The sequence below is a fragment of the Gopherus flavomarginatus genome, chromosome 1, assembly GCF_025201925.1.
Source record: "Gopherus flavomarginatus isolate rGopFla2 chromosome 1, rGopFla2.mat.asm, whole genome shotgun sequence".
In the NCBI taxonomy this organism is placed as follows: domain Eukaryota; kingdom Metazoa; phylum Chordata; order Testudines; family Testudinidae; genus Gopherus; species Gopherus flavomarginatus.
In genome coordinates, this window is record NC_066617.1 from 270,761,226 (window position 1) to 270,774,256 (window position 13,031).

General features: G+C 38.4%; 1 protein-coding gene across 1 annotated transcript in view; it reads right to left on the reverse strand.

The window, feature by feature from the left end:
* Positions 1-259: 259 nt before the first annotated feature.
* The window catches only part of TM9SF2 (transmembrane 9 superfamily member 2), a 67,446-nt gene continuing 54,674 nt past the window's right edge, over positions 260-13,031 (reverse strand). Inside the window, exons 10-16 of the mRNA XM_050937585.1 lie at positions 8,336-8,468; positions 7,735-7,854; positions 5,040-5,097; positions 4,208-4,367; positions 2,506-2,657; positions 1,080-1,191; positions 260-499 (exon numbers count right to left, since the gene is read on the reverse strand). Coding sequence (XP_050793542.1) covers positions 275-499; positions 1,080-1,191; positions 2,506-2,657; positions 4,208-4,367; positions 5,040-5,097; positions 7,735-7,854; positions 8,336-8,468 — 960 coding nt within the window. The 3' untranslated portion in view covers positions 260-274. The remainder of the gene's footprint in view (positions 500-1,079; positions 1,192-2,505; positions 2,658-4,207; positions 4,368-5,039; positions 5,098-7,734; positions 7,855-8,335; positions 8,469-13,031) is intronic.

Consider the following 13,031-nt stretch of genomic DNA (forward strand, 5'->3'; position numbering starts at 1 on the left):
AAATGCAGCCTAGTTTCAGCAGCAGGAATTACCAATAGCAGTATTAGGTAAATACAAATATTTGTTAGTGTATTGTACTAGGTATAACTATGATTCTTCAGTTACTAATTTTAATCCTTTGAAGTCAGAAGCTGAGATTTCCGACACAGTTTATAGCAAAATATATTAGCATAATAATAGCTGACCTGAAATCAAGGGTTTAACGTTCAGCTATGGTTTCACATAAAGATTCAGATATTTCTATTTATGATATTTTTAGTGTTCCACTGCACACTCAACTAAAATTAGAGCTAGCAATATCAAGAACCAAGGTTTCAATACACTTACCTGTGAAAAGAAAGAAGATCAAAACCATTATCATGGTGTAACCAAAGTACAAAATGGTGCTTGCTGTCCCTGTGATTTGCAGTTTAGAAAAGAAATAGTGTATTGCATATATCAGAAAATAAACTGCAGTAAAACCACTGGTAAGGAAGGAACGCCACTGCCAGTGATAATCCTAAAAGAAAAGAAAAACTAAGTAATATTTCCTGAAATCTGAACTTGACCAATTACTAGATGCAAAATTACAAGTGAACTTTTCCTACTGGGTATTTAACATTAAAAAGCTAAAAAGATAAAATTTTATTACTTTGGATCACCTAATCACAGTTCATAGTATGAATCGGAAACTCAAAAATCTATAAGCCCAAGCAACAAGAGACAGATTTTAAAGGGTGCATGTAAACATCAACTTGTGCCGGTCAAGCACATGCACCAAAAAGGAAATACTTTTGACAAAGCAAAGGCTTCTGTCTAGTCAACCGACTTCTACAGAAAATAGTGAGATGGATAACTGAAGATGAGCTATATCTCACTGGTACTGAATCTGGGTACAAACTCATTCAAAAAAATAATTTGTAATGAGAACTCTTATCAGAAAGGAGCAATAAGTGTCCAATCACATTTTAAGCTGATCTTAATAGGATCTTAGTTATCCTCGTAGTGTTAAATTCTGGAATGATAATATTTCCAGTTATAGAAGTTGGATTTTGTGAAAGTGTCCTGGATATTGTATAATAGTGAAGAACATTTCTTACCTCTGCACACAGATGGAAATAGCAAAGCAGTATAGTGGCCTCAGAACATGTAATAACCAAAATAATGAACACAAGAAATAGGAAGCCAAACATATAATACATCTGATGGGACCTATAATCAAAACAGAGGATTAAAATAAGATAAAATGTATTTTGGAGGAAAATGGCATCTCTCAATATGAAAAAGCAGCACTAGCACAAGATGTTCATTTTTAGTATAGCCTGAGGCTTAAACAATAATTTCTCCTTATCACAAGGGTAGAGTGTCATTGGTGCGGACACAAGTGGAAGTTAACTTGTCCTTTGTTTTTCAAACTGGGAATGCATGATTCAGCAGCTCTACTCTAAAATGGCAAGCAAAAGCTCAAAACCTAAAACTTCTCTCAGATTTGGAGGTTTATGAAGAGAGGGAAACTGAACCAGACACATCACCAGTGAAATCCCGGCTCCACTGAAGTCCACTGAATATCAAAGCTCCCACGGACTTCAGTAGGGCCAGGATTTCACTCCACATTTCAATCAGAAAGTGGCAGAGTGGTAAAACAGAAAAAGTGTTAATACTTTAGATTTGTGTATTAGCACCTACTTCTGAGTTCAGAAACAGCTTAGAGAGATTGGATAACTAGATTGTGCAGAAAGAGGGCAGATTACTCATACAAGAGCAGTTTGTTAGCATGCTCAGAGTACACATCTGAATTCACTGATGCTGGATGAGTATTTAGCGGGTTATTTTGAATGGTTAAAGGAATTACTTCCTAATGCCTATATGAAGATTTGGGGAAAGGAAAAATCTGTTTTCCTGAAGCAATAATACTGTTCTATAAAGACTAAATTATTAAATCCAGTGTAACATACTGTTCACTTCTTTCAAATATCTACCACAATGTCAGTTTCAGAGGCACTTCTGTATGAAGTAATAGGTGTAGTGCAGTGGTTCTCAAACTTTTGTACTGATGACCCCTTTCACATAGCAAGCCTCTGAGTGTGACACCGCTTATAAATTAAAAACACTTTTTCCATATATTTAACACCATTATAACTTCTGGATGCAAAGTGCGGTTTAGGGTGCAGACTGACAGCTCGTGACCCCCCCCCCCATATAATAACCTTACAACCCCTTGAGGGGTCCCAACCCCCAGTTTGAGAACCCCTGGTGTAGTGCATAAAACTTCATGATTTGAATAGTGCAGGTCAGCTGTATGCTGGTAAGAATGGAAGTTATTTCTCTACACACATGGGCAAAAATAAAATAGCATGGAGTGATTTCTGAGTGGCAGAATATTAAACGACAAAAATTCTCATATCTTGTGAAATGATCAATACTTTAGAAAACACTACAGGCAGGGTCAAGCTCTCTAGAGAAGAAAAGGTTCAAAGAGAAAAATTAAAGCTTATATGTTGTGGGTGTTCAAATAAGTTACCTTACCAAATACTATTTAGAATGAAGAAAAGTTGTATAAAGATGCACCCAAAGGGCAGAATCCCTCCCATGATAATGCCAGGTAATGGTTTTGTGTAGAATGATTGTTCAGGAATCTGACGAGGAATCTGATTGGTACGAACTGGGTGTTCAATAGCCTTTAAAGAGAAGAAAAGATTCCTAAATACATAACAATTAAATACATTTGACACTAGTAGTAGCAAAAATCTACTTACATTTTATTAACAAACTGGTGGCCACCTAGTACCACGCTATCATTGTTTCTAGCAGCTCAATTGCCAACAGCTTCAGAGCAAACGAAAATAGTAGGGTTGTCAAGAGATTAAAAAAAATTAATAGTGATTAATCGTGCTGCTAAACAACAATAGAATACCATTTATTTAAATATTTTTGGATGTTTTCTACATTTTCATACACTGATTTTAATTACAACACAATACAGTGCTCAATTTATATTTATTTTTTATTACAAATTTGCACTGTAAAATGCCAAAAGAAATCTCATTTTTACACTGTAAATATTTGTAATAAAAATATAATGTGAGCACTGTATATTTTGTATTCTGTGTTGTAACTGACATTTGAAAATGTAGAAAACATCCGAAAATATTTAATACATTTTAATTGGTAGTTTATTGTTTAACAGTGATTAATCACAATTAGTTTTTTATACTTGATTAATTTAGAGTTAACCACGTGAGATAACTGCAATTAATCGACAGCCCTAAAAATAGGTAATAGATTTCTTGAAAGACTACTGTTAATGAAGATGTAGCAACTAATCTTTTGCTACTCTCCTTGTGTCATACTGCCACAGTTTTTAATCAGCTCAGGCACTGAAAGAGAACCCCCTTGATTTGAGGGAGGAATACTTAGCTCCAGAATAAACTGTTCTTCCCAATCTAAAATAGCCCTGTTCAGTCAATTTTCAGGGCATGCTGCAAGGAGAATATGGTAGTGTGATCTGCCGAGAATAAGGCCTGTAGGAGTTAGGTCTGCCTAGGGGGAGGGCAGTTTTGCAGGGTGGGTGAGTGGTATTTAATATAATTTTTGTTCTTGTAATTAACTCATCAAGGGCACCAACAGCTTTGGATAGGAGTCCATTTTTTATTTTTGCATAAGTCCATATAAAAATAAAGGCAACAAATGATTACGCTCTACGGCCCATGAAGTCTTCCTTTTTAAGAAATCTATCTTTGCCACATGAGAAATGGCCTTCCGGAGTGTCTCACTTAGGGAAGTGGAATACCAAAAGATTCCACCATAGCACTCATCCCTTCCTCAGAGATTCTGAAATGGAAATAAGAACCATGGAAAAAAAAACAAGGAAGGAATAAATTAAGGAATCCAGCAAGTGGTTACCCTCATATCTGATTCAATCAACAAAACTCACTAGGAATTAAAGAGAGGTCCATCAACACCCAGAATGCTCCATACCACTGCTTAATTTAAAGAAGCCTCAGGAGTCAAATCCACTGATCAGAGTAAGCAACACTAAGACCTAACATTAAACTAAAAGAGACCTATTCATTATCAAATCTCTAAAGGGACTTGAGAAAATGTCAGTGGAATCCCAAGATCAGTTGAATGCTAATGGAATTGAGCTGGGCTGGAGGTGGATCATGTTTTCTACCCCGCCAGTACAATAGCCACAGTACATGCAGTTTACACCCACATAATCACTTACATTTTTCTTAAAACCAAAGTAGGCACCAATAAATGTCAGTGGCACAGATACGCAAAACCAAAGTGCCAAAATAGCAACCAAAGTTCCAAAGGGAATAGCTGCTGAAGATCCTTCTCCCCAAAGAATGAGGTTCATGATAAAGAAATCCGCAAATACAATTCTGAAAAATATACAGCAAGTTTTAAAAAGAGAAACAGGAATGCCCAATAATATTTATATTAACATTACTGAAACCATATTACTGTATTAATATCTCAGTGTAATATGCATTAAGACCAACTGACATAGAAAATATCAAACGAAGAGGTCAAGCTAGTCTTTCTTTCTTAGCCTAGTGGGATTCAACTCCAGCAGGAGCTGACGTTCCAACTAAGCAGTTTCAAATATATGCCTGTCACAACTGCACTTCAGGGGAAGACTGCTTGCTGTGATTAAGCAGAAAAATTTAACACAAAGGTTGTACAGTATATGACACCATATAAGACCAACTACAGTGTGGTGTGAGAAACAGTCTAGAGAGAGTAAGACAAATACATGAAAAAAAGTGTGCTTGGTCAAAAAAAACAAAAAAACAAACAAAAAAAAACTTACTACCGTCATGCTACTACTACATAATCAACCTTTTCACATGGTGAGAGTAAACAAAAATGTACAGAAAAAGATAGTGTGTGCAATTAGCACATTTGTCTTTGTCAAATGCACCTTGCTGTTCACGTGGCTTCTGGAATGAAAAGAAGATGTAGTAGGTTTATAGGTATAACTGAAGCTTTAAAAATTAGCTCATGTCAGAAATGTAACAAGTATGAATAGTCATTTAGAGATTTTCACTTACCCAGGACAAAGGAATGATGTCAGCAGGACATTTGTTTTCCATTTCTCACCACCAAAAGCTGTATTAAAATATTTGATAGCTATCAAAATGTGCATTAAGTGCACAGATTACAGTTTATTTTAATAGTATATTATTTAACAGTTATACTTAGGCAGGCCAGCAGAACACTATCTGAACTCTAGTAAATTAAGATCAAAGCATTACACTTAAATATTTAGTTATGGAAAAATGATTCTGCTTTTTTCCTTTGCTCCTCAATTACATGCCTTCCTATCAAAAGAAATATTTAATACTACAATCATGAAAAGGAAAATAAATAAAAGGTGTCAACATTGTTATTTTGTTATATACATTTTCCCCCTCCTCCCTACAAAGCTAAATGCATTATGGATAAGGGCCAAACTTCATGTGAAGTAGAAACACCTGCATAAGTAAGGTAAGCAGAATTAGGTGCTTAGTCATCCACAGTGTATTTAACTTAGTGCATTAAAAAAGGAACTTGATTTAAAACATACTCAAATCATCTTAAAGAATTAAACTTTTTGATCACTCAAGGCTTACATTAGCTTATTTAACATTCAGATGAAGGTTTGATTAGAATAAACTAGCAGTATAAGTATCAGAGGGGTAGTTGCATTAGTCTGGATCTGTAAAAAGCGACAGAGAGTCCTGTGGCACTTTACAGACTATCAGACATATTGGACCATAAGCTTTCATGGGTGAATACTCAATTCATCATCGCTACATGCATTTGATGAAGTGAGTATTCACCCATGAAAGCTTATGCTCCAATATGTCTGGTAGTCTACAAGGTGCCACAAGATATTTTTACATATTCGCAACCATACTGATGCAAACAAAATTTATAGCTAGTAATCTTTTAAAAAATGAATGATCAGTTAACATTTGGATAAAGTTTACCAATAATGATTAAAGAGCCAACATCAGTGCTCCCTACGAATCATATTTTATATATATATATATATATATATATATATATATATATATATATATATATATATATATATATATAGAGTGATATTCAAATACTAAATCAGCTTCGTTTAGAAGGACTTTTAAAGGTGTGCCAAATTTATAAGAATTCTGGTCATATGAGCCAGTAGGACAAACGTCTTGTCTGAATTCAGCAAAGCTGCCAATTTCATCTCAGCTCTGTCATAATAATTTTTTTTATTTCAAGAGTCACGTATGATTACGATTAGACTGGGCTAATTAAGTTTCCATTCTTATTTAGCATCTTGGTAGGAACTGTTAGTTTCTATTAACACTAACTAGTCTCAGCTTGGGCTCATGTCTTCTAATGAATTGTTTAAATTTATGTTTAGTTCATAATATTTTTAAACTGTACATAGCTTTATATTTCTGCATATTTACAGCAATATATATGCACACACAAATACTGTAATAAATGCACAGCTTTTAGTTCACGTGATACACTGTGCTGATCGCATCTTTTGATGAGAATTGCAGACAGAATAAATTAGAATTAGCAAATAGTCCCCTGGCAGTTTGCTAGTCCAGTAGAGTATCCAAATACTGGCTGACAAGTTACTCTCATCATCACTAAACCCATTAGGGGATACTACCATTAACCATCTACCTCCCTAGGTACATGGTATTAGATTTGATGCCATAACCCCTCAAATAACTTCTCTTGAAGGGGGAATCAGGACTTGGACAAAAGATTCCTCAATTTGTTTTCAACTATGAAGCACCAGCCTCATGGTCTAAACAACTCTGCAGGTCCCTTTCAAACCAACTTGCAATCCAGTAGTCAGGAATGGGATTAGTTAATGATTAATTTACCACCACCACTAGTAAACACCCACCCTACAAACTGTAACAAAATGAGACAAGAGAAACACTATTTCCACAATAGTTTCTGGAAGATGAAAGAAGTTCAAGGCCATTCTATAAGGAGGGGAAATGCCTTCCTAAAACCAGTGTTAATATCTAACGTGTGCCTGTAGACACTCAGCACCAGTCAGACATAAGCAAGTCATATCTTAAACTAAATAAGGCAGGTAAGGAAAAGCTCTAGATGGAATGGCATTCTTGGCCCTGCAGCAAGTCTCCCCTGAGGCAGAGGAAGAACCATGTACTTTCCTTCAGCACTTTGAATGGGCCAGTCAGGGCCAGTTGAGAGATAGAGAGCCAGCTCATCATCATAAGGCACCAAAACACCAGAGGGAAGATCTCCAGAGTCAGCAAAGAGTCTATGACATCTATTTCCCTGACTAAAGCAACAACCTGACGAAGAGGGCAGGTATTAACTGAAGGGGTAAAAGCTAAACTTTGTATTTTCAAATACATATCACCTCCCCCCACCAAAAATTAAAGCAACTACAGTAATTCTGTAATGTAGGAAAACAATGAAATTATGAAACTGTCAGAAATCACTACCTGAGTATTAACTGAAACGTAATGTGTTCCTTCTTATATGAAATTAATTCATGTTATGAAAAGACTCATAGGATACCTGTTTTGAGAATATTTTTAAGCAGCTTACTCTCAGGCTTCAAAACACTGAACAATCTAACCATGTACCTGTTCTGTTTTTTGTTTTGTCCTGAGGGAAACAGATACCAAACAACAAGGGGGAAAAAGCCACTACTGTGATGATAATTTAGACTAATGAACTTAAGACCTGTCATCTTAAATAACTTTTACTTACATTTGTAGAATCTGGCAGCAACGTAACCTGCTGGAGTTCCAAGCAGCACCCACAAGACCACAGCACAGGTCATCAATGCTCCTCGGTTAGCAGGCGACAAAAATCCCAGGCAAGCAAAAACTACAAGCACAGATGCACAATTTTAGAAGATTCTTAAAATTACATCTGAGTTTTCTACAGCTAATGTATAATTTATCTCCTGTAACTTTATACAGCTTAATGCTACTCTGAAACATATTGACTGTATACACCAACCAGGAGATACAGATATTTTTCCAATTCCAGTTTAAATGTTATCTAGAAATGTTTCTTTCATCTCCATTTAGTTGTATGAAATTAGGTAATAAGGTAATAATTGGAGATATACCAATCTCCTAGAACTGGAAGGGACCTTGAAAGGTCATTGAGTCCAGTCCCCTGCCTTCACTAGCAGGACCAATTTTTGCCCCAGACTCCTAAATGGCCCCCTCAAGGATTGAACTCACAACCCTGGGTTTAGCAGGCCAATGCTCAAATCACTGAGCTATCCCTCCCCTCAATTAGAAGTTAAGGTTATTTTTCTTTTGAAAATTTACTCTTCCCCTAGCTCCACACCACTTACACAGAGTAACAAAAGTCATAATTAAGATCTGTGTGCCAGAGCCTAGAAAAACAGAGAGTAGCATTCCTTTTCTTGGGGGCCGGAATATGTCTCCATGAACCAGTTTCCAGCCAAATTCCTCCTGGGCATCTTCCTGAAAAGGAAATATAGCCAGTTTAATGCATTAAATCTCCTTTCAAAAATACTATTTGGTAAAAAAATGATATTTAGTTGTCTAAATCATATTTGATACCTAACACACATAAGCCATTAATACATAGCACTAACCAGTACAAATTTACTAACAAAAAACAACACACACAGTATTAACATGCGCAGGCATTCAAAAATCATAGGTCAGACCCCCCCCCCCTCAAAAAGTCATGTGCAACCTAAAAAAGAAAGATGAAAAGAGATTATATAGTTTTTCCATCTGCCCTTTGATTTGACTATTTAGAGGGAAATCATTCATCCCTAACTAAATTGTATGCATCATTTCAGGTTCAAAACTCAACATTAAAAAAATGTACTCCTTCCTCTTAGTTACTTGGAAGGAAACTTTTCTTACCACTGGGTTGGGGACAGATAACATTCTACTCTATTTCTAAACCCACACATCAATATTGTGTTTCCTTCCTGCTCTACTGAGGCCCCAATCTAACAACTGCATTCACACATACCAACTGATTGTAGCCAAATTGCAGGACTGGGGCCCTAGTCTCCATCCCCATTCACATTCTCCCTGCAGGTTTCAGCTTTTATTCCTCACTCTGCATTCACTTGCCCCCATTATTACCACTTCCTTCCCCTACCTACAATCTTTACACTGTGTTCCTCTATATTCCCCAATACCAATTTCCAAAACAGAGCAGAGCAGAGCAGCCATCTTTGCTGAAGGCAGTCTAGCATCAGTTCCACTGGAAATAATGGTAGACAGCAGCCATCATTACCAGAGGCATCCTTGCTGCAATGTGCAAGTGATGTTCATTGTGATTGAAGACCCATTGTTACTCCAGACCTTATGAATAATGGAAAATGATCAGCCATTTTGAAAACAGCAAATTTTACAAGTTTGGTCCAAATCATGAGAGGCTTTGAAATACAGTTCCCCTAAACTTGGAATATTGTAATAAGAGGCAGCAGTTCTGCATATAAACTTCAAGTATGTTAAACCCCAATGAGACAACACTTTACATAAATTTACAACAGTGGAATGTCTCAGCCAGATTTTCAGCAGCAATATTGAAGAAAAAAAAAAAGATCTGGCAAAATCATGTAAAACGAAGAAACTTCAGTTTCAGCAAAAACAGACAAGGATACCAACAGGGCAAGATGTTCTAAATATTTATGCTTTACTGAAGTCTATTTTCTGGACCTCTCCTTTTTAAATAGTTCAGTTATTTTATTCATTAATGAGGGTGGAAGGAGTCAAGGTTGATCCATCTCAACTGAAATGAGTTCAGTGAGCTGGCTACTGTATCTGAAATTATAGAAAGGTTATTAGTCTGTTTAAAAAATTCCATTGCCAAAGTAGCAAACTTATACAATTTAGATTTCAATCTGATAAAGTGTCATCATGCTTTTGAAGACATGCACTAGTGTCATATTTAATATTATACTCTGGCCCTCGATGACTGGAGAATTAAAAGTTTTAAATCTTGCTGTCTATTTTAAGAGTTGCATCTTGTAGTTTTTTCTTTCAAAGTTGGGAAAAATGTCTCCTTGATTAAAAATGAATCTCAATGTTTTTAATAGGCAAATTCCTAAAAACAAGGGAAATGATGTAAATTAATCTTAAATATAAGCATCTCAAAAGAGATTTAATTTCTGTACTTTTTTGGTAGTAAATATTATTCATAGTAATGTTTTTACCCATTAATGGTTTTCCACAGAGTTACTGAATTATTTGGACTGGAAATATGATCTTTGAAAGTTGTGCACAGCAACACGAAGAGAAAAATTTATAATTAAAAAGGTAAGAGTCCTCCTACACCTACCTACAAGAGAAGGTTACTCACAAGAAGGTCCTGTGAGATGTATGGTCCTTATCTGGGTGGGTACACACGCGGATCATGTGCCTGAGTCCGAAACCCACTTAGAAATTCTCCATGAGAATATGGCTTGGCCCCTCAATCTTTCAGCTATGGTGACAAAGACTCCTAGAGACTTGCTAATGGGCTTGATTTGTTACAGGTAGACTGTTGGGGCATGTCTGATGTCAACGGGGTGCAATTTCTTGTACTCAGGAGAGGCATGAGATTTCAGGAAAAAAATATAGGCAAGTGAACTGATTGTCTGAATTCCATATCAACCAACCTTGAAGAGGAATTTGGGTTGTAGCTGGAAGGAGACCGTCTCCTCCTGGAATACCATGTAAGGAGGGCCTGCCATCATGGCCGCAAGCTCACTGACCCTTCTGGCTACAGTGATATCTACTAAGAACACCACAGAGGTAGGTCATGGCACATGTTGCCATAGGTTCGAAGGGCGGGTCTGCGAAAGTTGACAGGATGAGGTGAAGATCCCAGTTGGGCATGGCTTTCATGACTGGTGGGAAGGTCCCTTTGTAACACAAAAACTGTCATTGGGTGCATGAAAATGAGTGTTCCTCCACCAGGTGAGGGTGCTACTAGGGGTACACAAAGAGAACTCAGAGCTAAACCCAATGTTTTTAATGCAAGGAGATATACGAGAATAATTGGAACGCCCACCATGGCAAGGAAATGGTGGTGGCAGTGCACCCAAACTGAGAAGTGGCACCATTTATCCTGGTACCATGTTCCAGTTGATTCCTTCCTGCTGTGGTTAAGGATCTCCTGGACCTAGGCAGAGCAGGAGTGTTCTATGTTCAACACCGATCCAAATACCAGACCATGAGGCAGAGTGAGGTCAGGTTGGGGTGCCTGAGCCTCCTGTGGTCTTGTGTTAGAAAATCGAGAAATGGGTGGATGCTGATGGGTAGGCACACAGACAGCCTTAGGAGATCAGAGAACCAGCACTGTCTGGGCTAATAGGGTGCTAAGAGGATGAGGGAGGCTGTGTCTTGGCAAATCTTCCTGAGAATTAGAGGTATGAGGGAAATGGGGGCGGGGAGAAAGCATAACAGAGTTGGCCATCCAGGGAAGCAGGAAAATGTACCCTAAGAGTTGCTGCCTATGGTCCCCTGGAGCAGCACATGTGAAACTTTGTTTGTCAGGGACACAAAGATCCCATAGGACAGTACACCACTGTACGAAGATGTTGTGCTGTGTATTTCCCATTTGTGGTCTATGCAGACTTCTGCTTAGTCTGTCCTGAGTTCTGAGCACCTGGGAGGTATGAGTTCTCTATGGTAACCAAATTTCTGATACACCAGTTCCACAATTTAACTTCTTTCAAGCAGAGAAGAGGAGACATTGCTCTTCCTTGTTTATATATACCACCATAGTGATATTGTCCAATAGCATTTGCACATGGAGGGATCATACAAGAGGAAGGAAAGCTGTGTGGGCTAGGTGGACTGCTCCGAGCTCCAAGACTTTTATGTGCAGCCTGGCTTCCCGTGGTGTCCATGTATCGGACTGTGTGGCAGTCGAAGTGGGAACCCCATACTGTAAGGGGGGCAACTGTCACTAAAGTGGCCCTCGGTATGGGAGGGCTGAAGGGGGTCCTCACCATGACCTTGGTCAAGTTTGATTATCAAGAAAGAGAAGTGAGATCTCGATGGAATGGTGATTTTGAAGTCAATGAAGTCACTGGTCAGCCCGTAAGTCAAGTGGAGCCTGAACTGTAGGCATTGCAGGTGGAGCTTGGCAAAAGATGGCACATAGGGTATGTCTACACTACGGGATTATTCTGATTTTACATAAACCGGTTTTGTAAAACAGATTGTATAAAGTCAAGTGCATGCAGCCACACTAAGCACATTAATTTGGCGGTATGCGTCCATGTACCGAGGCTAGCATCGATTTCCGGAGCGTTGCACTGTGGGTAGCTATCCCGTAGCTATCCCATAGTTCCCAGAGTCTCCCTCGCCCATTGGAATTCTGGGTTGAGATCCCAATGCAAAAACAGCGCCACGGGCAATTCTGGGTAAATATCGTCACTCAATTCTTCCTCCGTGAAAGCAACGGCAGACAATCATTTCGCGCCCTTTTTCTCTGAATTGCCCTGGCAGACGCCATAGCATGGTAACCATGGAGCCCGCTTAGCCTTTTTTCACTGTCACCATATGTGTACTGGATGCTGCTGACAGACGCAGCACTACAGTGCTACTCAGCAGCATTCATTTGCCTTTGCAAGGTAGCAGAGACAGTTACCAGCCCTATTGCACCATCTGCTGCTTTGGAAATTGGCAATGATGGTTACCAGTCACATTGTACCGTCTGCTGCTGTCATGCGTGCTCCTGGCTGGCCTCGCTGAGGTCGGCCAGGGGCGCATGGACAAAAATGGGAAATGACTTCCTAGGTCATTCCCTTCTTTATCTTTTGTCTAAAAATAGAGTCAGTCCTGCCATGAATATGGGGCAAGTCTACTAGAGAAAAAGAGAGCACAGCCGCTCCGGGTCAGAGCCCCAGATATCCCGCAGAAATGATGAGTTGCATGCCATTCTAGGGGGTGCCCCTGCAACAACTCCACCCGTTGCTTCCCTCCTCCCACACCCCTCCTGGGCTACCGTGGCAATTATCCCTCCATTTGTGTGATGAAGTAATAAAGAATGCAGGAATGAGAAAAACT